Below are 25,100 nucleotides of genomic sequence, written 5' to 3' on the forward strand. Positions count from 1 at the left end.
TGACGCACTTCTCCCCCACCGATTTTTTGTGAAACTAGTACCCAACTTTCCAACCTTCTCGGGGAGGGTACGGGATTTTGGTTTTATCGAGACGTCTTAAAGAGGAAACTTAATTTTCAAGGAAGCTATGTAATTTTCGTTCATTTTCACCTTTCCAGGTGAGATGTCTTTTCACAGAATTTCTGGGGTCTCGACTGTGCGAGATCTTTTTAAAACCAAACTTCGCCTTTTTGAGGCTATTCCTAGCATAAGATCCTTACCTCCCTTATGATTGGAGGCAGTATTTTTAGGAGACTGGCGTTTTGCCAGGGACCGATTGAGACCACCACGGTTTGGGTACTTCTAACCAGTATCTATAGAGGATAAGGCATTTAATGCTACCTCCTTGGTAGTCTCTATCCTTGGCCTAAGGGATCCAGCTAGTGAGGTCTCAGCTACCAAGTGGTTAGGTGGAAATTTGAATTTCGACCCAACGGTTCTTGCCTCAACCTGACGGATTCCCCTCCCCCCCTGAACTACGCCTTCCTCCAGTGCCAGGGAAGAAGGCCGGTGATATTGTTTCCGCGTTGGCCAGTTGATTGAGAGGATGTTTCTTCATTTTCCGCCTATGGCATGCATTTTACTTGAACTAGGAAGGATTTGTTACCCACTTATAATCTTAAAAAAGGTGGTATCGATTTTTTTTCCGCCTCTGGTATGCCTCAGATTCTTCTTCTTCTTCTTCGTTAGCTAGGATCGTCCCAAAATCAAATATTTTTTTTGGTAGGAAAGTTGGGATTGAACCCTCGACCTCAATGAATCACCCTCTATTTCCACCTTGTCCATTTCTGAGTTTTGTAGAAGTCTTAGACCTTGGTGCTCCGCCCTTACTTCCGCCTCATTTGCATCTGTAACCCCTATAGGACCAGAGAATGCCCATATTATCGAACCTTGGTCATCTCTTAAGACTCCCCCGATCCCGGATGGACCTATGTTTCCCATACTTGATCCGTGAAAATTGAGTTTGAGCTTCCCTTGGGTGGGGGGATTCATTCTTGGGGAGCTCTTTGTGCTTCCCTTGCCTTGTTGCATATAACTCTCCATCCATACCACGGATCATATGCTGAGACGAAGGAGAAGGTTGGTAGCGTCTTTATCCATGAAATTGTGAGTGTTATGACTTTGTTGGATAGGAATGGCGACCTTCTCGAGTAGCCTTTGAACACCAGTGTATTTCTTTCCTTTCATAGGACCCATATTGTTGCGAGAAAGGATACATACCATAAGATTTTTTCCTTTTTGCTTCCAAGGCACCATAGCCCAACTTTCCAAGAGCTCCACTAGGTTGGGTATTACTTGGCCGGGAATACCCAAGCTATTGCAAATCTTGCTATTAGACGACCCCACACCTCTCTTGCCACCTTGCAATGCATCAAAAGGCATGGTTTTAAATTTCGGCCGAAACGAAATATTTCGGTTTCGGTGGAAAACGAAATGAAATTCACATTGGGTAGAAAAAGTACCAAACTTCGCCGAAACGTTTCGGAAATTTTGACCGAAACGTTTCGTTTAGGTGCATGGTTTTAAATTTCGGCCGAAACGAAATATTTCGGTTTCGGTGGAAAACGAAATATTTCGGTTTCGGTGGAAAACGAAATGAAATTCACATTGGGTAGAAAAAGTACCAAACTTCGCCGAAACGTTTCGGAAATTTTGGCCGAAACGTTTCGTTTAGGTGAAACGTTTCAGTGAAGTACAAAATTTCACCAAAATTTCAGTGAAAATTTTATAAGATTTCGTCCGAAATTTCGTACCGAAACTGAGATTTAAAACCTTGTCAAAAGGTGATCCCCCATTTCCCCTGCCTCTATACATAGAGCGCAATGATGTATTATCAACATATTCAATTCCAATAAGAAATCCACTGTTTGTATCCATTCTAAAGCCGCCGTCCATCCAAAAGCACAAACTCGTCGTGGAGCTTGGATGCTCCAAACTCTAGCAACTTTGGAGAAAGCAGAGCATGGTACTAAGTGAAGATAGAAAGTTTTAACTGTGAAGTTACCTCCAGAGTTCCTGATCCAAATTCTTTTATCCGAGCAAGAACGTTTGCCGTAGAACCTTTCCAGAGTTGCCAATAGCCTACCCACTAATTCCAATTCTCTGTCGAAAAAATCCCTTCTAAATCTGAGACTACACCACCCTGATGTCCCTGCAACTGAAGCAATCCTTTACCAAATCCTTTTTTGGTTTTGCGGCCACAAACAAATGCGGGAAGATATCCCAAAGGTCATAAACAGTAGAAAACACCCCCAACCCATCCCCCCACCCCTACAACTCCATCCTCAAATCGTCCAGACGATTTGTGTTGAGCACCAACATAACTTCCTTCTCCGCACCTTTTTTGGCAAGCTTGTATGCTTCTTCGTTTGCTGCCCCCGCATATGCCGAAAATCTGGATCTATTTTACATAGAACTCTGATTTCAACAGTAATGTCTGCTAATTTCCGCAGACCGATTGCATTGCTTGATGCCCACGCAATGACATTTGAAGAATCATCCTCAACATAAATTATAAAATTCAATTCGTTTCGTTTCGCCTAAAATGGGCGAATTTTTTTGTTACCAAATGAAATGACCATACATTCCATTCCATTCCGGATTTCGGTCAATTTCGTCCATTTCGGACGAAAATCATCCGAAATCCGAAATTTCGGACAACTCACCCATTTCGTCCGAAATTTGATAAATGTAGTTTTTTTTTTCTACTCTGCTTGTCTCTTCTTGGTTCTCTTCTCTTCTCTTCTTCTTTCATCTTCTTAGTATTTAAATGTAAAGTCATTTAAGTAAATGTCCATTTACTTAAAATTTACATGTAAATAAGGGAAATTTGGATTCATTAAAAATAGTTTCAAGACTCAATTCTAAAAAGATAAAAAGTCAACTATCAAGTTCTAGTAAAAAATTCAAAAAAATCAAGCCGAGTCAAAATCTTTACTTCTAAACGATGGGGTATTTTTCCAATTTTAAAAATTCATAAATTCTATCATGTCCAAACATTATTAAATCACAAAAGTCCGATAGAAAAATCTCATAATTTGATCTCTAAAAATTTTTCATCTTTTCACGCACTGGTCTAAACACAAGTCAACATAGGCATTTCAGCTCATAGTGATTTTCCTTTAAGTAAATATTGGCTCTTTTACATATTTGGTTCATTTAATTGTTTCTTATATTTTTCTAACAATTTCTAATTTTTTTGAATTTTTTCATATTTTTAACTATTAAAAAAATCCCCTCCTCGTAGCGGAACGAAATGACTGAAATGGCCGAAACGTTCCGTTCCGGTCACCCGAACGAAACGGCGAACGAAACAAATTTTACAACTTAGCCCTCAATGATTAATGGTTCATTCATAGCTTCAGCATACCACCTTTTCTGCCTCGGCAATATGATTCTCGAAATAAGCACCAATGCCTACCACCCAGGATTACCCATCTTTTGAGCTTCCAACAAAATTAAACTTGACCCCTCTTATTGGCTCGCCACCTTGGCATAGCTTTAATCTCTATTCCTTTATCTTTAATGATAGTTCCCCAATTCCTAAGAATGTCACGCATGCTTTAGCTGGAAAAAGTTGTCATTCCTTCCCCATAGAATGAGGTAGATTTTGATGTCTAATAATTTTCGTTCCAAACATCATTTTCTCTCCTCATATATGTGATTGTTCCTTTCTTTCCATATATGCCAAATCAATGCATATGGAACCAATCCCCAAGGAACTTGTCACGCTTTGCGAGAGGGTCCACCACCCCAATTAAGGTGATACTCTTGATTGATATTTGGAACACCGAAAAGACTCCAAAACTTTAATGATGACCACCATGGCTTATAGAGAACGAGTAATATACCAAAAGCTGGTCCAAAGACTTCCTCCTTGCATAGAGTACACCAGGTTGCAAAATGTAACTTCCTCTTTCTGAACCGATCACATGTGTTGTTTTTCTTTGCTCCCACCGTCCAAGCAAAGGCCAACACTTAAGGAGGCGCCACAGATTTCCAATGCCTTAAAAAGCGGGATGATGACTTGTCCTCCCTAAAAAATCTGTGAAAAAATAAATGATTAGAAAAAGAACATTGGGTATCAAGGATCCACACCCTAAGGTTGAGACAATGAGGTGAGCAATACCAACAGTCAAGGAGACCTAATAAGGAAGAGAGACTTTCTATTTCACTATTCCTAGCGTTGCACCTAAGCATATAGACCCAATCCAAACCCCCACCCCCTCCTATCCATATAATCACACTATAGCCCCTCTATAATTCGCTAACAGGTATAGATTTGAAAATACTTGGCACAACAAGGACTCGCCTATCTAGAGATCTACCCAAAATCTTGTCTCCCCCCCCCCCCCCCTCTCCCAAACTCAAAATCTAATTAATGGATCAGACAAAGATATAGTAACACAGATGGACTTCCATGCCCCTGAACCTTTGCCTAAAGAAGGGTACCTACTCTCACAATCCATATGAGCCCCAATGATTTTATGCCATAAAGCGTCTTCTCCTCACCATATCTCCATTAAAATTTACCCAACAATGCTTTATTTCTCAATTTTCGTCTTCCAATGCTAATGCCTCCATGGCTCTTTAACTGCACACCTTCCAATTCATAAGATGCTTGAGCTTCTTGGTGGCCACACCTCCTTCCCATAGGAAGTCTCTTTGTAGCTTTTCAATTCGCATTGCCACTTTTGCCAAGATTTTATAAAGCTAAATAAAGTAAACTTGAATGTTAGCCAGTGTCACCTTAATGAGAGTGATCCCTCCCCCAAAAGATAAATATTTCTTTTTCCAAGTAGCTAATTTCCCTTTCATTCTTTCCATCACAAGGTCCTCAAGGGATGCGTGAGGTACTCCTTACCCTAAAGGAAGCCCAAGATAAGTGATGGGCAAATCCTCTTCTCTGCACCCTAATGCCACCGTGTGTCCCAACACCTCTTCGTTCTACATATTTATAACCACTAGTAGGCTCTTAGAGAAATTGATTTTTAACCTTGACGCCATTTGGAACCTTTTCAACACCCTCATTGAGGAAGATAAGGGTGTCATCTACGAACTGGAAATGAGAAATAGGACAAGCATTTCTACTAAGCTTCGACAATTTAATAAAGCATCTCTCTTCTGATTTAGATATTAGAAGACTAGGAGCTTCAGCTACCAAGATGAAGAGATAAGGAGATAAGGGATCACCTTGTCTTATACCTCACGAACTCCAAAAAACAACCCGCCACGGCCCCATCTACTATGAAAGAAAATCCAAGTGTAGAGATACAATCCTTTATCTGTCTCCTCCATTTTTCACCAAACTTCATTTTTTCTGTATAAAGTGAACAAAATCCCAATCCACACGATCATATGCTTTCTTCATATCGATTTTGCAGATGACACCTTTCTCACAACTTCTTTTACTGGTATCAATAACTTTGTTTGCAATGAGAATTTCGTCCAGAAATTGCCTACCATTTATGAATGCCCCTTCGAATTGTGATATTATTCCTTCCATTACTTCATTCATCCTTTCTCTAATACTTTGGACAAAATTTTATGCATATGGCCTAAAGTCTATAGCTCAACTGCCCTTTTGTCCTTCGGAATGAGAGTAATGAACGTCATATTGATTTCCTTTCCCATCTTGCATCTGTTGTGAAATTCTAGCACGAAAGCCATTATATCCTCCGTGATCACCTCCCAATATCTCAAATAAAGCGCCATGGGGAAACCATTGGGACCAAGGGCTTTATCTTTTGTCACGCTAAAGATTGTATCTCAGACTTCTTCCCCAAAATCCCTCTCAGCCAACAGTTTTGCTCCTGCAAAAGCTGTTTAAAGACTATCCCTAAGTTTGGATCTCCAGCCAAATTCCTTCAAATATTGCCTTGAAATATATTGAACAAATAAGTTCTTAATACAACTTTTGTATCCTCATCTACCAAATTCCTTCAAATATTTCCTTGAAATGTATTGAACAATTAAGTTCTTAATACAACCTTTGTATCCTCATCTACCAGGTGGTTGATAGCATTAATCCTTCTTGTGTTCGCCATCCGATGGAAAAACGGACCATGATGTCCTAGATTTTTTACGCAAGATTATTTCCTCTTTTCTGAGAATTTCCTCATCTTCCACCATTACGGTTCTTCTTTCTTACTTTTCATCCTCCAACCAAGGATTTTCTTCTTCGTTTATGTATAAGGCTTCAATCTTTTGCAAAGCCTCAACTTATTTTTTTCAATTTACTTTCCTCTGCAAAGGTCTTCTTACAATCCTTAATCTTTACTTTCCTCAACTTATTATGTAGCTTTCAACTGCTACATAATATGAACCTCTCCATCCTTCAACTTTTATTTCCTTCCACCACTCCTTTTATCTTTTCATTAAAGCGAGGAATTTAACAGTGCCAGGCCAAACTTAAATGGCCTTGGCTCTCCATCCCACTCATTTATAATAGAATTTGGCAATGATTGGAGATCGGGTGCGGCAATGCTCTCGGTATAATAAGTGGAAAGGTATTCTCCCAATCTTTAGAAATCAGAACATGATCCAACCTGCTTAAAATGAGATTCGATTGATTATTCGACCACATAAATTTAGACCCTTCCAATGGCAAGTCAACTAGCTCACAATGTTGGATTACTTTCGATAAATTCCTCATGCTCTATGTGGTTCTCCCCACGGCGAATCCACTCTTTTCATGAGGGAATCTGACGGTGTTAAAATCTCCGCTGACAATCCATGGACCTGGCCACTGATTGTTAGTCTTTATAAGATCTGTCCAAAATTGATTGCGAAATCTTGCTCATGAAGTCCCATATACCACCGATAGCAACCATTTTAACATTGCTATCTAGATTCGAAACCTATGATCTGTGGACACGGACACGAGTGTCGCGTCTCGACACGGACACGGGGTGTCGGACACGGCAAACTCCCAAAATTTAGAAACGGTGACGCAGCTAAAATAGAAAGTACATATGCTCATGATTTGTGGACACATATTCGTGTGCGGAGTTTCGACCAAGTTTCAACACGGATACGATGTATCTAACATGGAAACCCTTAAAAAACTAGAAATAGTGTCACACTCATACACATATAAAGTTGCTAACACTTCTAGCAGTACATCTAAAAGTGTCTAAAGGAGTGTCGACACGTGTGGACACGGGTTCGTGTCTGACACGACACAACACGTCTATCGGCCATAAATTCGAAGTGTCGACCAAATCATAGTTTGAAACCCAAATGGATAGCGGAAATTCCTTTTTTCAAATCTCGTCAAGAGCGAATTTAACTTCCCTCCAGACAATAATGATTCCACCCACAGTCCCCTTTCAATCTAGAGAAGCCCACTGACGATTCTGCCTGCCCCATACACTATTGATGAGTCTCCGAAACATCGACTGCCTTCGACTCTAGTAAGATTAAAATGCCAATCCCTCGCCTCAGCATAATATCTTTGACTGCACCCTGTTTTTCAACAGCTCTCAAACCTCTTCTATTCCAGAAAATCATCGTCCTTACCCAAGATAAAATTACCCACAAAAGTCCACAACCTTATCTCAGGCCATAACTCCTAACTCCCTTAACCCTTAGCACTAACCTTTTTTTAGGTTACGCGGCCTGTATCTCTTTTCTCTATATCCTTCAGCATCTCCATGTTTGACTTCTTCTTCAAACAATTTTTTTCTTTTTTTTGAATGGTAGAATTTCATTAGATAGAAAAAAATACAGAACTTACCGAGATAGTTAGCAAAAGGAAGATCAATACAAGAGACGAATGAAAAAGAAAGAAAAGAACATGATGAAAGCCACTCAAGGGGTAGAAAGTCAAAGAACTCAAGGACCTCCCTCGCAGCTCCATTCCTAGCAAGTTTATCCGCTTCTTTCTTGGCGGACAGCTTAGTATGCCGAAAAAAATTGCCGACCCACCAATACAATCTCTAATCTCATCGATCCAGCAGGCTAATCTCCATGGTAAACCTTGCTTCCTTTAAGCCAACCAATAGCATTAAGCGAGTCTCCCCCCACAATTACCTTAGATAAATCATGAGATTCAAGAGATCTAATGCCCTGAAGCGCTGCTCTAATTTCTGCCTCGTTAGAATCAACGCAACCGATCAGCCCAGAGAAGGCCCAGATCGTCACCCCTCCGTCTATAAGGAGACCACCAATCCCAAATGGACCTGGATTTCCCAAGCTGGATCTGTCAAAATTAAGTTAGAGAAAACCACAAGGAGGAGGGCTCCATTGAGGTGCCACCCGAGTGGAGGCCTCACAACTATTACGTATCTCCTTCCAACCGTACCAAAGATCATAAGCTGAGATGAATCGAAACTAAGGGAGAGATCTAGCCCAAGAAATGATCAATGAAATGGACCAAATGTAAATGTGATACAGACTTCTGCTGATGCCTTTGAATACTCTAGCGTTTCTTTCCTTCCATAGCGACCAGATAGTTGCCAACAAAGCCAAATTCCAAAGGATTTTCCCTATTTTCCTCCATGGGGAGAAAGCCCAATCATTAATAAGGTCGATCAATGTAGCAGGAAAGACCCAAATCAACCCGAATCTCTGGAGGATTTTGCACCACTCTGAATGGGCCATCTTACAATGTAAAAGGAGATGGTCCACCGACTCACCCGCATCTATACAGAGAGCGCAGTGATCCACAATCAACATATGACGGCTTCTTAGATGATGAACCATTAGAATTTTATCCAAAACCATTGTCCAACCAGATGCACATGCCCTGGGGGCGCCGGAATGGTTCAAACCCAAGCTGTAATAGAAGATCCCGAGCCAGGTGAAAGAAGGTAGTGAGGCCTCCATCTTTTTGTTTTGAAAGACTTCAGATTTTTATCTGTAGAATAATGAGGCCTCCACTCTTTTCCCAACCTTTTTTTTAATGGTGAAAAGATTTCATTACCGAAAACGAGACCAAGAAGGTCCCAAATTATAGAAAAGCAAAAGAATAGAAAAAGAAAGAATAGTACAAAAAAAAGAGCTAGGAAGGAAGAAAATCAAACAACTCTAAACCCACGCTAAAAACTCCTTCCCTTGCCAATTTGTCTGCCTCCCCAACAGACGACCACTTGACATGATGAAAGGATGTCGAGGCCGATCCCAATATGTCCTTTATCTCATCGAATAGAGACGCAAATCTCCAAGGAGCCACCTTTGAGCCTCTTGGCCACCTGATTACATTGAGTGAATCCCCCTCATTCTCTAACTTGTTCAAATCTACGTTGTGGAGCAATTTGATTCCTTGATGAATACCATGAACTTCAGCCTCGTTTGCATCTGCTATCCCAATCGTACCTCTAAAAGCCCATAATACTACTCCCTCTTCATTCCTTAGCAGAACTCCAAGACAAGAGGGCCCTGGATTTCCCAAACAAGAGCCTTCAAAGTTTAGTTTTAAAATCCCTTGGGCCCGTGGTGACCAAGCGTGAATAGATTTGGGTTTAGAGCTAAAGGCATCACATATCTCCCCCCATCTATGCCATAATTCATAAGCCGATACAAATCTGAAGCTTTCTAGGGTTTTTACCAAAGATATTGTTAACGCAATTACCTTATTGAAGAGGAAAAGGGCTCCTTTCATGAACCACTTAAAAATTCTTGCATTACATTCTTTCCAAAGGACCCATATCATGGCCAAGAAAGAGACAAGCCATATTATTATTTTTCCATGGCGCCGATGCCCAACTCTCCACCACCTCTAAGAAACTAGCCTAGAATACCCATGCTATCCCAAATATGGATAGTTATCTGCCCCATACAATGGACTAGGAGGTGATCCACACACTCACCAGCATCCATGCACAATGCAAAAATTAGCATATTCCTTTTCCATAGGAAATCTATAGTCTGGATCCTCTTAAGGTATGTGACCCAGCCAAAGATGCATACCCTGGGCGGTGCTTTGATGTTCCACATTTTAGCAAGGATTTAACCATAAATTCCCCATCTGAGTTCCAGACCCATATTATTTTATCTTCCCCATCTAGCTTTATGTAGCAATGCTCCAATGTCTGCAGCAATCTTCCCACCATGCTCCAATTCCCTGTCAAAGAAATTCCTTCTAAACGGAGACGGGCATATGACTCTGTCATCTGAGCGACAGACACACTCCTTTACCATAGCATCTTTATCCAATGCCAAAGCAAACAACTGAGGAAAGACTTCTTTAAGAGGCATGTCTGTACACCATTTATCCCTCCAAAACCAAACTATGTCCCCAGAATATACTCTGAATCTGACTCCCACCAAGAATGTCTTTAAAATTCATTACTTCCTGCCATATCGTTCTCCCTGTTTTTCTGAACTTATCCTCTGCCTGCCAATGACCTATATACGAACCTGTAGACACCCCATTTTGACCGGACCCTAAAATCCTCAAACTTCAAAAATCCAATAAAAATTCCCAAATTCCGAGTCCCAAAATATTCCGAAATTAATCTCAAAAATTCCTGAAGGACTGGACCCAAAATGAGAAGGCGGCTTGAGTTTTGAGCATCTTATTGTGCGTATTCCTGGGTACAAATTCCCCAGGAGGTCGTTAGTATTCTCAGGGATACCCCTGCAAAATTTCATGGCAATCCGGCAAAAAATGTAAAGAAAGACAGGCGAAGTTTGTGCAATAATCAAAACTGGGTTGTGATAGGGTATGAATTATCAAGGCTTGGTTGTGTAGATATCACCCTCCTTTTTTTATAAAAGGCAAGATATTTTTTGTTTGGTAAAATGGTGATTTGCCAACCTTAGAGGGGTGATTTTGGAAGTCTGGTATTACTTTAGTTGTAAGTAACCCTTAGCAGCCGTTGGATCAAATCAGAAGGCTAGGATTGAGTAGGGAGAAGATAATCTTTTCTCTTTATTTTTACCTTGTTTCCTACTCGAGCCCCCCCCCCCCCCCCCCTATTAACTAAATGAATAACCTTAAATACACCAAGGGGGACTGTCCAAGTAAAGAAGAGTAGGGGCAAATTCACCACTTTCCTTTAAATAAGCCGTCGGCTAGGGTTTGCTGGAGAAAAAAAAAAGGGTCTCATTTGTCGTTTGAGAAAGAGAGAGGAAGAGAAGCAGAGAAGAGGGAAATCCACAGTCGCCCACCTTCTTCCACCTCCGGCAAGCCACCATCATCTCGGCCCTCCATCTCCACCTCGCCACCACCTTCCCACTGGCAAGCCACCATCTCCATCATCTACATCAGCTCCATCCAACCCTCTCTCAGCCACCCTCAAAACCCACCTCATTTTCTCCATTTTTTTCTTCCACCTCCGGTCACTCCTCCGGCCAGTCCACCCTCACCACCATTTCCCAGCCACTATTTCCATTTTTTCAAACCCTCTTCTCATCTCAATCGTCTTCTCCGGCCACCTCTCTTGCCGTCGGCAAGCCCCCATCCACACCACCTTCTTCTTCTTCTCTAACCCCTAACCTCCATTACATCCCTCACAAAATCCATCACCACCAACAAACCCATTTCATTTTCACCCCAACCACCTCCACCATTGCAGCCACCCAAAACCCTTGAATCCGGTTCTACTCCCACCACCATAGCCTCTTTCCACCCCCATTAACCCCCTTTCCTTTATTGATTCCGGCAATCTTGCCGGAATCTAACCGCATCTTCCACAACAAGCCCCACCGGAATCCCCTCCACCATTTCCACTTCAACCACCATCCTCTTCCTTCCACCTTCACTTCTAACCCAAAACCGCCATTTTCCACAAGATCCGGTCATCGTCACCATCCACATCTCCTCCCTCACAGCCATTTAAACTCTCCTCCATTGCAAATCTGCTTGGACATCTTCCACTACCGATTCCAGCTCTCACCAAAGCCACAAATCCCCATCCCAAAACCCACTTCGTTTCTTTCCCTTTCTGCAACCGGATTCGATCCTGCCGCCACCATTTCAAATTTTCTAACCCAACTCTCTCACTCTCTCTCTCTATCTCTCCCACCTCTATCTCAATCAAAGATCCAAAGCACCTTGTTGCTAGTTGGTTTTTTTCTCGGAATTTCAGCCAAAGGATTTTTTTTTAAAAGTCATATTTCAGGCAATATTTGCAACTGTTCTTGAAAGGGAAATCTGGTAAGCTTCTTATGATCAAGACAATTTGTTGATTTTTTATTTTATTTGAGGGCTCTTGCATAAGATTGCTTAATGTTGAATGCTTGATAGATGCCATTATTCTTGCTAATATGAGTGGGTCAATTGGTTTTACCTATCCTAAGTTTCATTTGATTTTGAAGACATTACTATAAGTGAATTGAATTTGTAGATAGGTTTACACAACTGCGGGGGTTCCTCATTTCTCTAATTGATGAATTGGCTTGCAAGAGAACTGTATGTTAACACAAAAATAACTGGTCTTTTTTTATGTTCAAATTGATTCAGTCTGTCTTTGTCTGACCTTTAAATGGCCATAGCAGCCCTTAAATCTTTGATTTTGAAAGCCCCATACTCTTCATGTAGCAACCCCTTGTATGATGCATAGTGTTCCTCTTTTGTGGAATCATGGAAATGCCTATAGCTGATGTCCATAGTTGCTATCCTACACTGCATAGTGTTCCTCTTTTGTGGAATCATGAAAATTTTCCATGTTGCCGTTTTTGACCCGTTATGGACATTTTTGACCCGTTTTGTTAAAGCACAACCCAACATGCAATTTTTACCAAAACGGGTCAAAAATGTCAAACAATTCCTGGAAATTTACTAATACATGATTTAAAACTTGCTAGCACGCTTACATATCCAAAAATAATCATTAGAAATGATTTAGAATCAGAACAATCACAAAAAGCAAGCCATATCATATCAATGACTTAAGGTGTAGAAAATGTGATTTTCTGAGGAAAATTTGACCATCTAGACATCAAGACCATCAAAACTCACAATCATCAAAGTTGTAGATCTCATCATTAGTGACATTTTCTCTTTTGACCACTTGGGCCAACTCTGGCCGGAAGTGGTTAGAAAATGATCATCTCTAGGTTATCGCCATCAAAAAGCATATTAGGTGTTTGGCTGAAAGTTTACGCTCAATTTTGACACTCAAAATATCGTTTTTGAAAAAATTTGTAAAATAAGAAAGTTTTAGGAAATTTTGTAAGGAACAACTTTCCTCTCTACGGCTCTGGCCAATTCTGACCAGAAATGGTCCGAAAATAGCCGACAATGCACTGTGCACAGCATGACTTTTTCTTCTTTTTTTTCGAAACAGCTGAAATCTTACAAATGGTTTTTGACAATCGAAACAACGTTTCTGGAAAAATGCACAAAATGAGAAAGTTTAAAAAAAATTCTTAACAAACAGCTTTCCTTTCAATGACTTCGGCCCATCTGGTCAGAGATAGCCCAAACAGTTACTCTAACTTACTCGAAGTGAAATTTCCAAAAAAAAAACTTGGAAGAAAACAGTACTCCTTTGGCCAAATTTGTGCCAAAAATGTCAAATTGATCAGCTCAATTAGATCTTCAACTAGGATATGTTTATTTTGATGATTTGGAATCTAAACGGTCGAAAAATCCAAAAATATAAGCTGGACAGTAGCTATGCATTATCTAACCAAACCAAAAAAATCGCAACTGCCAGTGTATAAATCGGTTTGACAGCAGCTATGTTCTCAAAAATCACAACTACTAGTGTAGGACAGCAGCTATGAGACTTATTATCAATCATAGAGCATAGCTAAATCTGTAGAGTAGCAATTATATCCTTCAACGCAAAGAGGAATCAAAATTAGGGAGTATGAAAGCATAAGAGACAGCAGCTACGCTACTTAGGACAGTAACTGTGCAATTTAGGACAGCAACTATGCGACTTAGGACAGCCACTACGCAGTGTAGGATAGCAACTATGGACATCAGCTATAGGCATTTCCATGATTCCACAAAAGAGGACCACTATGCATCATACAAGGGGCTGCTACATGAAGAGTATGGGGCTTTCAAAATCAAAGATTTAAGGGCTGCTATGGCCATTTAAAGTTCAGACAAAGACAGACTGAATCAATTTGAACATAAAAAAAGACCAGTTATTTTTGTGTTAACATACAGTTCTCTTGCAAGCCAATTCATCAATTAGAGAAATGAGGAACCCCCGCAGTTGTGTAAACCTATCTACAAATTCAATTCACTTATAGTAATGTCTTCAAAATCAAATGAAACTTAGGATAGGTAAAACCAATTTACCCACTCATATTAGCAAGAATAATGGCATCTATCAAGCATTCAACATTAAGCAATCTTATGCAAGAGCCCTCAAATAAAATAAAAAATCAACAAATTGTCTTGATCATAAGAAGCTTACCAAATTTTCCTTTCAAGAACAGTTGCAAATATTGCCTGAAATATGACTTTAAAAAAAAATCCTTTGGCTGAAATTCCGAGATGAAAACCAACTAGCAACAAGGTGCTTTGGATCTTTGATTGAGATAGAGGTGGGAGAGAGAGAGAGTGAGAGAGTTGGGTTAGAAAATCTGAAATGGTGGCGGCAGGATCGAATCCGGTTGCAGAAGGGGAAAGAAACGAAGTGGGTTTTGGAATGGGGATTTGTGGCTTTGGTGAGAGCTGGAATCGGTAGTGGAAGGAGATGTCCAAGCAGATTTGCAATGGAGGAGAGTTTAAATGGCTGTGAGGGAGGAGATGTGGATGGTGACGATGACCGGATCTTGTGGAAAATGGCGGTTTTGGGTTAGAAGTGAAGGTGGAAGGAAGAGGATGGTGGTTGAAGTGGAAATGGTGGAGGGGATTCCGGTGGGGCTTGTTGTGGAAGATGCGGTTAGATTCCGGCAAGATTGCCGGAATCAATAAAGGAAAGGGGGTTAATGGGGGTGGAAAGAGGCTATGGTGGTGGGAGTAGAACCGGATTCAAGGGTTTTGGGTGGCTGCAATGGTGGAGGTGGTTGGGGTGAAAATGAAATGGGTTTGTTGGTGGTGATGGATTTTGTGAGGGATGTAATGGAGGTTAGGGGTTAGAGAAGAAGAAAGTGGTGTGGATGGGGGCTTGCCGACGGCAAGAGAGGTGGCCGGAGAAGACGATTGAGATGAGAAGAGGGTTTGAAAAAAGGGAAATAGTGGCTGGGAAATGGTGGTGAGGGTGGACTGGCCGGAGGAGTGACCGGAGGTGGAAGAAAAAAATGGAGAAAATGAGGTGGGTTTTGAGGGTGGCTGAGAGAGGGTTGGATGGAGGTGATGTAGATGATGGAGATGGTGGCTTGCCGGTGGGAAGGTGGTGGCGAGGTGGAGATGGAGGGCCGAGATGATGGTGGCTTGCCGGAGGTGGAAGAAGGTGGGCGACTGTGGATTTCCCTCTTCTCTGCTTCTCTCCCTCTCTCTTTCTCAAACGACAAATGAGACCCTTTTTTTTTTGCTCCAGCAAACCCTAGCCGACGGCTTATTTAAAGGGAAATGGTGAATTTGCCCCCACTCTTTTTTACTTGGACAGCCCCCCTTCGTGTATTTAAGGTTATTCATTTAGTTAATAGGGGGGGGCTCGAGTAGGAAACAAGGTAAAAATAAAGAGAAAAGATTATCTTCTCCCTACTCAATCCTAGCCTTCTGATTTGATCCAACGGCTGCTAAGGGTTGCTTACAACCAAAGTAATACCAGACTTCCAAAATCACCCCTCTAAGGTTGGCAAATCACCATTTTACCAACCAAAAATATCTTGCCTTTTATAAAAAAAAGGAGGGTGATATCTACACAACCAAGCCTTGATAATTCATACCCTATCACAACCCAGTTTTGATTATTGCACAAACTTCGCCTGTCTTTCTTTACATTTTTTGCCGGATTGCCATGAAATTTTGCAGGGGTATCCCTGAGAATACTAACGACCTCCTGGGGAATTTGTACCCAGGAATACGCACAATAAGATGCTCAAAACTCAAGCCTTCTTCTCATTTTGGGCCCAGTCCTTCAGGAATTTTTGAGATTCATTTCGGAATATTTTGGGACTCGGAATTTGGGAATTTTTATTGGATTTTTGAAGTTCTTATTTGATTTTGGTGATTTTACCAAATTATGTCCCCAGAATATACTCTAAATCTGACTCCCACCAAGAATGTCTTTAAAATTCATTACTTCCTGCCATATCGTTCTCCCTGTTTTTCTGAACTTATCCTCTGCCTGCCAATGACCTTTCGATGAGTTTCACCCATAACTGAGATTCCTCCTCCCTAAACCTCCATAGCCACTTACCTAACAATGCCTGATTTGTCTCCTTTACTCTTACAATAGAAGATCAACATACGGCAGCTTCTTCTTCAAACATAATTCCCAACTCTTTTCCCATAACTGACTATAAACTCACCTTTGTTCTCTATGATTAACTCACACCACATATGACCAGAATAGCATTTTTAGGCCGCATCAAACTTACTTCAACACTTCCCTAAGCCAGATAAATCAGCAAATTTGGAACTACCCTAAAACCAACGGTTGATTGATTCCATTAGTTGTGCTTGAATTTCGGCACATACTTTACATCAATATAGAAGTTAAACATCTCTAAACTAGAGATCTGAATCAAAGTAAATAAGAAACCAAAAGATAAAGTAATCTATGATTGCATTATTTCTTGAGAAAACATGAAGCAAAGGAATGCAGTCTGCAAAAGTCAATTGATTACAAACAAAGAGAAGGCCTCAATTAGCAAGAAGAAAATGGGTTCTTAGATCCAAAATATAGGTAATGGAATTCTCATAAAGAACGAAAATGCACATGAAGAGTTTTTTTTTTTTTCTTTTTTTCATTTTGACAAGTAAAAGATAGAATCTATAAAGAAGGTCAACAAAGACCAAGGTGGTCCTTCCATAATCAAGTCAGTCTCGTTGAAGTGAATCCCAACTCCCGAGGTAGTATTACATTCCCATAGAGAGAAAATAAAGTATGCAAAAAGCATTTAATTCCCAAGATGCCAATAAAAAAAAACATTTAATTCCCAAGACAGAAACATTTCAAAAAAAATCCCAAGACAAAGAAAGCCATTTCTCATAATGGACCTCACATGCTCAGGTGAATTGTCATTCCATAGAAATTCCGTGGACAGTAATATTTCTCTTACTCAAAGCAACAACCCACGATATCTATAACAACTCAAAGATCAGCAGTCAAAACCAAATCTTGGTAGATAATTTCTAGCTCATTGAACTTTATGTTATAGTTTAATATGGCACATACTAAGAGTAAAAAATAATATTGGAGTTGTTATTTTTTTTCCTTTGTTTTGATACGTATTGATAGAAATTTGATCGTTTAGAACAATTACTTGTGTACATGTATGGCCTCAACCCACCATAATGTTGATTAGCTCACTTCATTTTTTTTATAGCTTTCCAACGGTTAAGAAAAGTTAAAAGGTCACAGTCATACCATATGTTTTAGAACCATATCTAGGCCAAGGTCAGGAGATATAGGAGGAAGTACAGGTAAACCCTTTTCAAAAAAGAGCATTGGTGACTGAAGTGGGTCAAACTTTGAAGGTGCCCACCACCTGACGATAGAAAAACATGTTAGTTACGAAAATGATATATAGATTGGGAACCGATCTCAGTATCTTATGAAAAAAGAAATTAAAATAAGCATTTTATGAAGGAAAAAACCTTTAAAATTGAATATATGCATACAATGATGTTCAAATACACCATGGAATAAGTTACAAATCACTATAATAAATCACATTAACAGTGAGGTCCATATTCGTTTGAATCACACAATTGTAGGCTGCTTGTAACCAATTTATCAATGAATTCTCTGGAAATTACATCCCTACATCAAACTGAAATAATTCCAGGGATTCGGAAATCTGAGTAATAAAGACCAAGCATTTTTTCCCTTAAGAATAAAAGTTGCAGGCTCAGAATTTTAGCAGTTCACTTGGGAAAGCATGAATAATAAAGCTCAGAACCAGTCTAAAAACCCAAGCAACACAAATCATAAGCTCAAAGAACAATTCCTTGAAAGCTACAAGGAGCAAATCAATGAATTTCAGATGGTATATGAAGTACAAACATAAGGCTCTCGCATAGGGTAAGCTAGTCATGAGAAATGAAGGTGCTATCAACTCATCGTGAACTAGATATTTAAGACAGTGAAGCCAATGCATTGTTAAAGAGCATGATTGCGTGGTAAAATATGACACGTCAATGACAGCTTAACTATGAAAGTAATAGGGGGAGAAAAAAAAAAGCTGCTGACTCGATTGTTAACAACTGAAAATTGCAAAATGTTTCTCGGGAGGCGAGGTACCTTGTTACCATTTCAATATTTCGAACATTTAACCAGCATTTTATAGATATGAAATTCAGATACATCTAGTACTCCAGAAACTAATGATGCAGAATCCAAAACGCAAAGATCAACCAACCCAAATCCCCCCTTCAGCTAGACAGCAATCAAGTAAGTTTCCCTTTTGTTATTAATCTAGAAAATCAACTAAATTAACGAAGAAGAAATCAGAAGCAAGAATTAAGAATGAAATGGAGAAAAGAAAAGGAAGAGAGTGTTTGTGAAGTTGAGGGGAAATGTTTGTGAGGTTGGAAAACCCCAACCCACGATTCTTTTAACTTTTCTACTCTTTCTATGTAAATCCCAAGGTGAGTCCACGACTTACGTCAAGTCTTAAGTGACTCAAAGGAATTATAAAAGGAAAAAAGCGAAAAAGAAAGGGAAAACCTATAAAATCTCAGACCCCTGAACGTAATCTGGGGACCAATCGGAGAGAGAGGATACATAGTCTCCCCAAACCTCGACCCTAAGGCCAAAACCCTTGAGGCCACCTCCCCCGAGTCAAACATAAAGAGGATTTCATCCCTAGAGAGCAAGCAAGGACAAGGGAGGGTGGGGGTATTCCAGGAACTTTTGGCCCACAACCAAAGGTCCTGTAGGGTTCCAGACAAATCCTTCCTTCTACCCACCAAGCATGCCTTTAGGGAGTCCAATCTCGTTTTCCTCCGAAGAGGGGTAGATTACTCCGAAGTCAGGCCAAGGGTCAATATCCTGAGTTACCAAACCCCCAATTCCTGAGATGGTGGGGGGTAGTGCAGAGCATGGAAATTTCTCCTCTCAACCCAGATGACACCAACGACAATTGGTCCATCGTTTAAAATTAGAGTAGTTACAGGACGGACAGAACCAATCCCCAAACCTCCACCACTGGTCATTCTTACTTTTTCCAGTCTGGACCTCATCCACCGGACGGTAGACTGCGGATGGTGATGCTTTCTTCTTCTTATGACACCATCGACACCTACCCCTCCATTTAAAATTGTAATAAGCACAAAGTGAACAGAACCAATCCCTTTGACGCTGATTTTTCCAAGACATTCTTTCCTTCTCCCTTGTGTACCCGACGCTAAGTCTTTCCTCTGATTGCAAAGGAATCTAAAACAAGTTTAAGGTATTAGAGTGATGAACTTGTGGTGAAGAGTGGATATTGAGGCACAGAGTTGTGAAGGGTGAAAGGATTCATACTCTCCAACTAGAAGATTTTAGCTTCCAAACTCTACTCTTTTGCTAAAGATTCGCTTTATACTGCTTGAAAAGCTCCTTTCAGATCATCTGAATTTGGGGATTAGTAAGGCCCTTCAACCAAGAAAAGTATCATGACGTACATCATTGGAGACGCCTCAACAAACTATTGTCAGCTAAGACGAGACAAAATGAGGTGTCTGCGAAAATATATGTGATATAGAGCCTATGGTTTGTCAGGCCAAAGATGTGGTCATATGACTATTGACATCAGTCATACAACCCTATGATGTTACCTTGAAGCTCAAAACTTGAAGAAAAATCAATCCTCGAGGATCTTGATGCTTTAATACCAAGTTGTAATTCAATCCAACCAAGAAAAAGAGAGAAACGAAGGAGAAGATACAAGAGCAGTAGTCCTAAGTTTCAAAAGTAAACCATACAACTCATCATGCATATTATATATAAATTAGCATTAAATAATTACAAAAATGCCTCCATAAGTGATGGTCCCCATCAATGACATATAATGCGCAATATATCAGTAAAGAGGGGAAATTCCAACGTAAAAGAAAAGTTAGGTAAGCCTTATCCTCACTTCAAAGAAGAGAAATAGTTAACTTCCCACCAAGGACAAAAAGTACTACACGAAACAAACAAAGAAGGTGGTGGTCATTTCCTAACCACCTCAACGATTTTCTATAAATAAGTATCAACAAGAGGAGAGGATATGATCATTTTTGGAGACAATTGCCCTTGACTCTTACAATTCAAACCAGAAGAAGACAATACAGGTCAAATATTTTCTAAGCATGTTCTTTTCGTTAAACTAGAATGCAACATCCCGCCCCGCGGGGAATATCTAATCCCCATCCCGCCCCGCACGCTAAAAGACAAAAGGCCAAATGGCAGATTTGGATTTTTTAAACTATAAATTTTTTTGACAGTGCAATTATGTATTGATAATAGTATAAAGAAAGGTATTGAATCGGGGCGGGGCAGGCCCAAAGCCATCCCCGCACCAGGGAATTTTTTAAATCCCCGCCCCACACGGCGGATCCCCATTTTTACGGGTGAAATTGCCAGCCCTACTCTACTACTAGAAGGAGTTCTCTCTGCAATACTCTTTTATAAAAAGAAGAGTAAATATATCAACATTCTCTATGACTCAGAAATTCATCTTTTAGGAGTACTTATTAACAAAAGAAGAGCAATACATCAAAATTCTCTAGGAGTTCACCCGCTGCGATGACTCTCTTACAAAAGAAGAGTCGAGATATCAACATTATGACTTAAAGGAGGTCATCTCCCTACAGGAATCTCTAATAAAAGAAGAGTCAAGACATTAACATTCTCTACAACTCAAAGGAGTTCCTCTCTCGGGCGACACTCTTACAAAAGATAAGTCAAGATATCAAAATTCCTTAAATCTCAAAAAGATTCTCCTTCAAGATACTCTTAAAAGAGATTAAACATATGAAAGAACTTTATGACTCAAAGAGTCTTTTTAGGTAGGACCGTTAAAATTGTCAAAATATCAAAACGCATGACAAATCCATGAACCTCACTTCGAAACGATTCTTGAAAAAAAAAAAGCAAGTCCAAAAGCATCATGACAAATATTTAATTTTATTTTTGTTACGCTTTATAAATTGTTTTAGTTAGGAAACCTCTTGATGAATAATAAGAGGTATTTTGTTTCATTAAGAAACATAATTAGTGGGCATTAGATTCAGATGTTTCCCACTATATTATTAAAACCTCTACTCTCTTTTTTAATATTGTTTTATTAAAACCCTCAATTGAAAAAGGGAAATTTGATCCCAATATTTTTGTGCGTAATTTTCTCATGCATAAATGTTTTATGAACTACATGTTCTCCTACAAACATTTTAGATAATTTAACCATGCAAAAGGTAAACCTGTTTGAAAAATCCTGACTAGCACAAAAGCAGTCCCAAAAGTAGCTACAAATCATCACCAAAGAAGACGTTAATATGAAAAAAGGGAATAGAAAGGATGATGATTACCATTGCCCGGTATTAAAGATAAGAATATCATGAAAGATTGGAGCCTCAGCCCATGTATGCTCTGGAATATCAACGTCAACTCTGTAACCTTGTTTATACCCAAGAGATTCAAGCACGCCCCCACTGGCACTGGCTGACCACCTATAAAGAATTGGTAATAAGCTACTATCATCAGAATGTAACAAAAAAGTGGAAATAGACTAATGAAACAAAATCCATTTTTGTAATGGCAAATGAAACAAATCCATTAAACATTATGGAACAAGATGACCACCTAGTGAACAATCATTCTAATGAAATTCAAGACATGTAACAATCTTTCACAATCAACTTAATGATATGAATCAAATGAAATAAGTGTTCTCATTCATGATCAAATATATAATTCTTACCATATGATCACATATATAATTCTCACCATGATTAAAAGGAGATAACTGAGATGAGGAATTGAGGAATAACACACGATTAATGAGGGTGTGGTGGGAAATTGATTAATGGTGTTGGAAATGAGGAGTAACAAATGATTAATGAGGGTGTGGTGGGAAATTGATGGTGGTGTTTTAGAGACAATTTAATGAGGGTGTTCTATCAAATGGTCGTACATTTAAGCAGGGAATTGGGACAAGGGAATGAGGAATAATACATGATTAATGGGGGTCTTTTAGAGACAATTTAATGAGGGTGTTCTATCAAATGGTCATACATATATAAGTGATGCGGATTTATTTTTTTTGAAATAGTTTCTAGGATTTTTATTTCCATGTTTTAGTTTTTAGGAATTTTATTTTCCGTGAAATATTATTTACATTGCCTATATAGGCCTCATGTATTAGAGATTAGGTAGTTTTGATTATTAATTGAAGTGAATACAGATTCTCTCCTCTACAGATTTCTCTTCTCTTCTCCCCTAATTTATGTTCTTCTTCTTCCTCCTCTTTTCTTCTATTCCTCTCTTATGTTATTCTTTTCTTCTTTTCACCTCTTTCTTCTACTTCTCTCCCTAGCCTGCATCAATAAGATTATTGTACTGCAACCCCCTAAACATGGGCACATTCATCTATATTGAAATGAAATAAAATTCCTTTGTGTCGCAAAATTAAAGAAGAGGGGAGAAAGGAGGAAAGAGGAAGAAGAGGGAGAGAGAGAGAGAGAGAGAGAGAGAGAGAGAGAGAGAGGCAGAGAGAGAGAGAAATGGGTAAAAGGAGAAGAATATCAACCCTACCTCCAAGATTTTCCTTTGAATCCATATCTCCAACTCATGCAAAATCAGCCTAGTTGATAGTGGCCGCATGTGTGTAATAGTCAAGACATCGACACCCCAAGCTAGCATGATCCCACACCACACTCGTCTTTTATCATCAGTCTACCACCAGTGAGGTTTTGATCAAACCCTGCCAAAAATGGTGGAAAAGGATGAACCCCTTGACTAAGTCCTCTCTCTTATTGACCTACCTATTCCTCATCAACTGAGTATGTTACCAATCCCTTGATAGATCTCTACCCTCAACAACCAATTCTTCTTCACCCCCATGTTCTTCTCTAGTGTTCCACTTCATGAAAAAAGATTTTTGTCATTTGAATAGAAATGGGTAAAATTTCCTAACTTTAGGGGTGGCAATACCAGCATAGAGTACCCTTACATACACACAAGTGTGTATGTATGTGTAAGATATGAATAAAACCGGTAAAGCAATCATCCTTGCCTAAGGATGGTGGCATTAGCCCTTTTTTAATAACTCCCCCGAGTCAATCATTGACTTCGCCAAGTCAACTAGGTTTTGGCCCTACAAAGTCAATGAAAAAATTACTCTCCCATCACTAAACTGCGGCAATCATTTACTCAAGTCGGTTAGATCTTAACTTGGGAAGTTCATAACCAAGAGAGAGTTTTCACACATCTCTGTTCTTATATGTACAACTAAATTCATCAAACAATAGAGCCACAAGCAACACCTGCAACTGAAATCAGGAATCTCAATGAATAGATGAGAAAGATTTCAAGGAGGATTTGATGCACAATCAGTCTGTGATGATAGATAGTTCAGAATTCACATTCAATTCTGAGTGGCATCTCATTGCCTGTTATGGCTTTATTTTGGGACTAGTGCATAAGACCATCCTACTAGTGCATTAAACCTAAACGTGTTAGAACAGATAGGAGATGCCAACCAAACATCCACCCCGCCCCAGCCCCAGGCCCCGCCCTTGTGAACCCCAATAGCATCTTAGTTTGTCAATGACTGTCTCCAAAACATCTCTATAACAAACAAAAAAAGGGCAGCCCAGTGCACAAGGCTCCCGCCATTGCGGGGTCTGCGGAGGGCTAGATGTAAGCAGACTTACCCCTGCTTTGCAGAGAGGCTGTTTTCGTGACTCGAACCCGTGACCACCAGGTCACAATGGAGCAACCTTACCATTGCGCCAAGGCTCACCCTCTAAAACATCTCTATAACAAAACAAAGGAAAATTGCTCTCTTTACAACCTCAAGTACTGGCCTCTCCACCATCATCCCACAAAATGATGTTTATAGCCTTCCCCACAAAACAATCTATTACTTTCTCTCACTTCGAATTCCCCCACAAATGCTAGAAAGTGAAAACCACCAACAACCCAAAGCACTCATTCCCAAAAGTGTCTTTTGGTCCCCATAATTGAATGGATGGAGAGGTGAGTGAATACCAACAAAGTGGCAGCAACCTGCACACCAACTTCTGGACCTCCATGGAAAATAGAGATAAGACTAAAACATCCGATATGGTTTCTCATTTTCCATTACAAGAAAAAAGACATGTCAGAAAGTCGAGCAGAAAAGACCATGATGAATCATAAATTAAAGAAATGCTTAAGAAATTGCCTGAATCCGCTCGGTTTTCGCCCCTACCGTTGTCAATCAAGAAACCTGGCCAAGTCCATCGAAAAATTCAGTTAGCTATGTTGAATCAATGACTCACTATGTTGACTCACCCACGCCATGGAGCAATTTGCTGTCCTAGTCTGAGCCTCTAAACATTAAATAAAAGAGTCCTCATCCATCAATTTAGAAATATATCTTTACAAGAGATATGCAGTATAGTAACTTCCCCAAATGCTATTTCTGAGACGCTATCAACGATCAAAGCACATTTGACCCCACCTCCAGAAAATCCTAAACTTAGAATAACGAGTTCATGACCTCTATAAATTTGGAAGTGCCCGGTTAAGGGATCTATCACCCAACCACCATTCATTTTTATTTTTTTGATAGTTAAGTTGGGATCGAGCCTGCGAACCACGCCACCATTCATCATGCTAGAAAAATACCATTTACCATTGTCCAACTGACACCTCAAGCAAGGTAAGCCAATGAGGTGGCAGAACCATTAGCCAAGGAAGGGGTTGCACATCAGCCTATAGTCGTGGGAGATCACATTCCTCTATGATCGAGCCTGCGAACCACGCCACCCTTCATCATGCTAGAATAATACCATTTACCATTCTCCAACTGACACCTCAAGCAAGGTAAGCCAATGAGGTGGCAGAAGTGCAGAACCGTTAGCCAAG

The 25,100-nt window shown here is 39.9% G+C and overlaps 1 protein-coding gene across 2 annotated transcripts in view; it reads right to left on the minus strand.

The window, feature by feature from the left end:
- Positions 1 to 25,100, minus strand: part of TBL13 (TRICHOME BIREFRINGENCE-LIKE 13) — a 46,911-nt gene that overhangs the window by 16,438 nt on the left and 5,373 nt on the right. For both annotated transcript variants that reach the window (XM_077377823.1, XM_077377822.1), the window contains exons 3-4: positions 21,557 to 21,697; positions 17,430 to 17,550 (exon numbers count right to left, since the gene is read on the minus strand). In XM_077377823.1, the coding sequence (XP_077233938.1) occupies positions 17,430 to 17,550; positions 21,557 to 21,697 (262 nt within the window). The remainder of the gene's footprint in view (positions 1 to 17,429; positions 17,551 to 21,556; positions 21,698 to 25,100) is intronic.

Source organism: Tasmannia lanceolata, unplaced genomic scaffold (genome assembly GCF_043159265.1).
Source record: "Tasmannia lanceolata isolate RefF3 unplaced genomic scaffold, GAP_Taslan_0.1 ptg000004l, whole genome shotgun sequence".
NCBI classification, from domain to species: domain Eukaryota; kingdom Viridiplantae; phylum Streptophyta; class Magnoliopsida; order Canellales; family Winteraceae; genus Tasmannia; species Tasmannia lanceolata.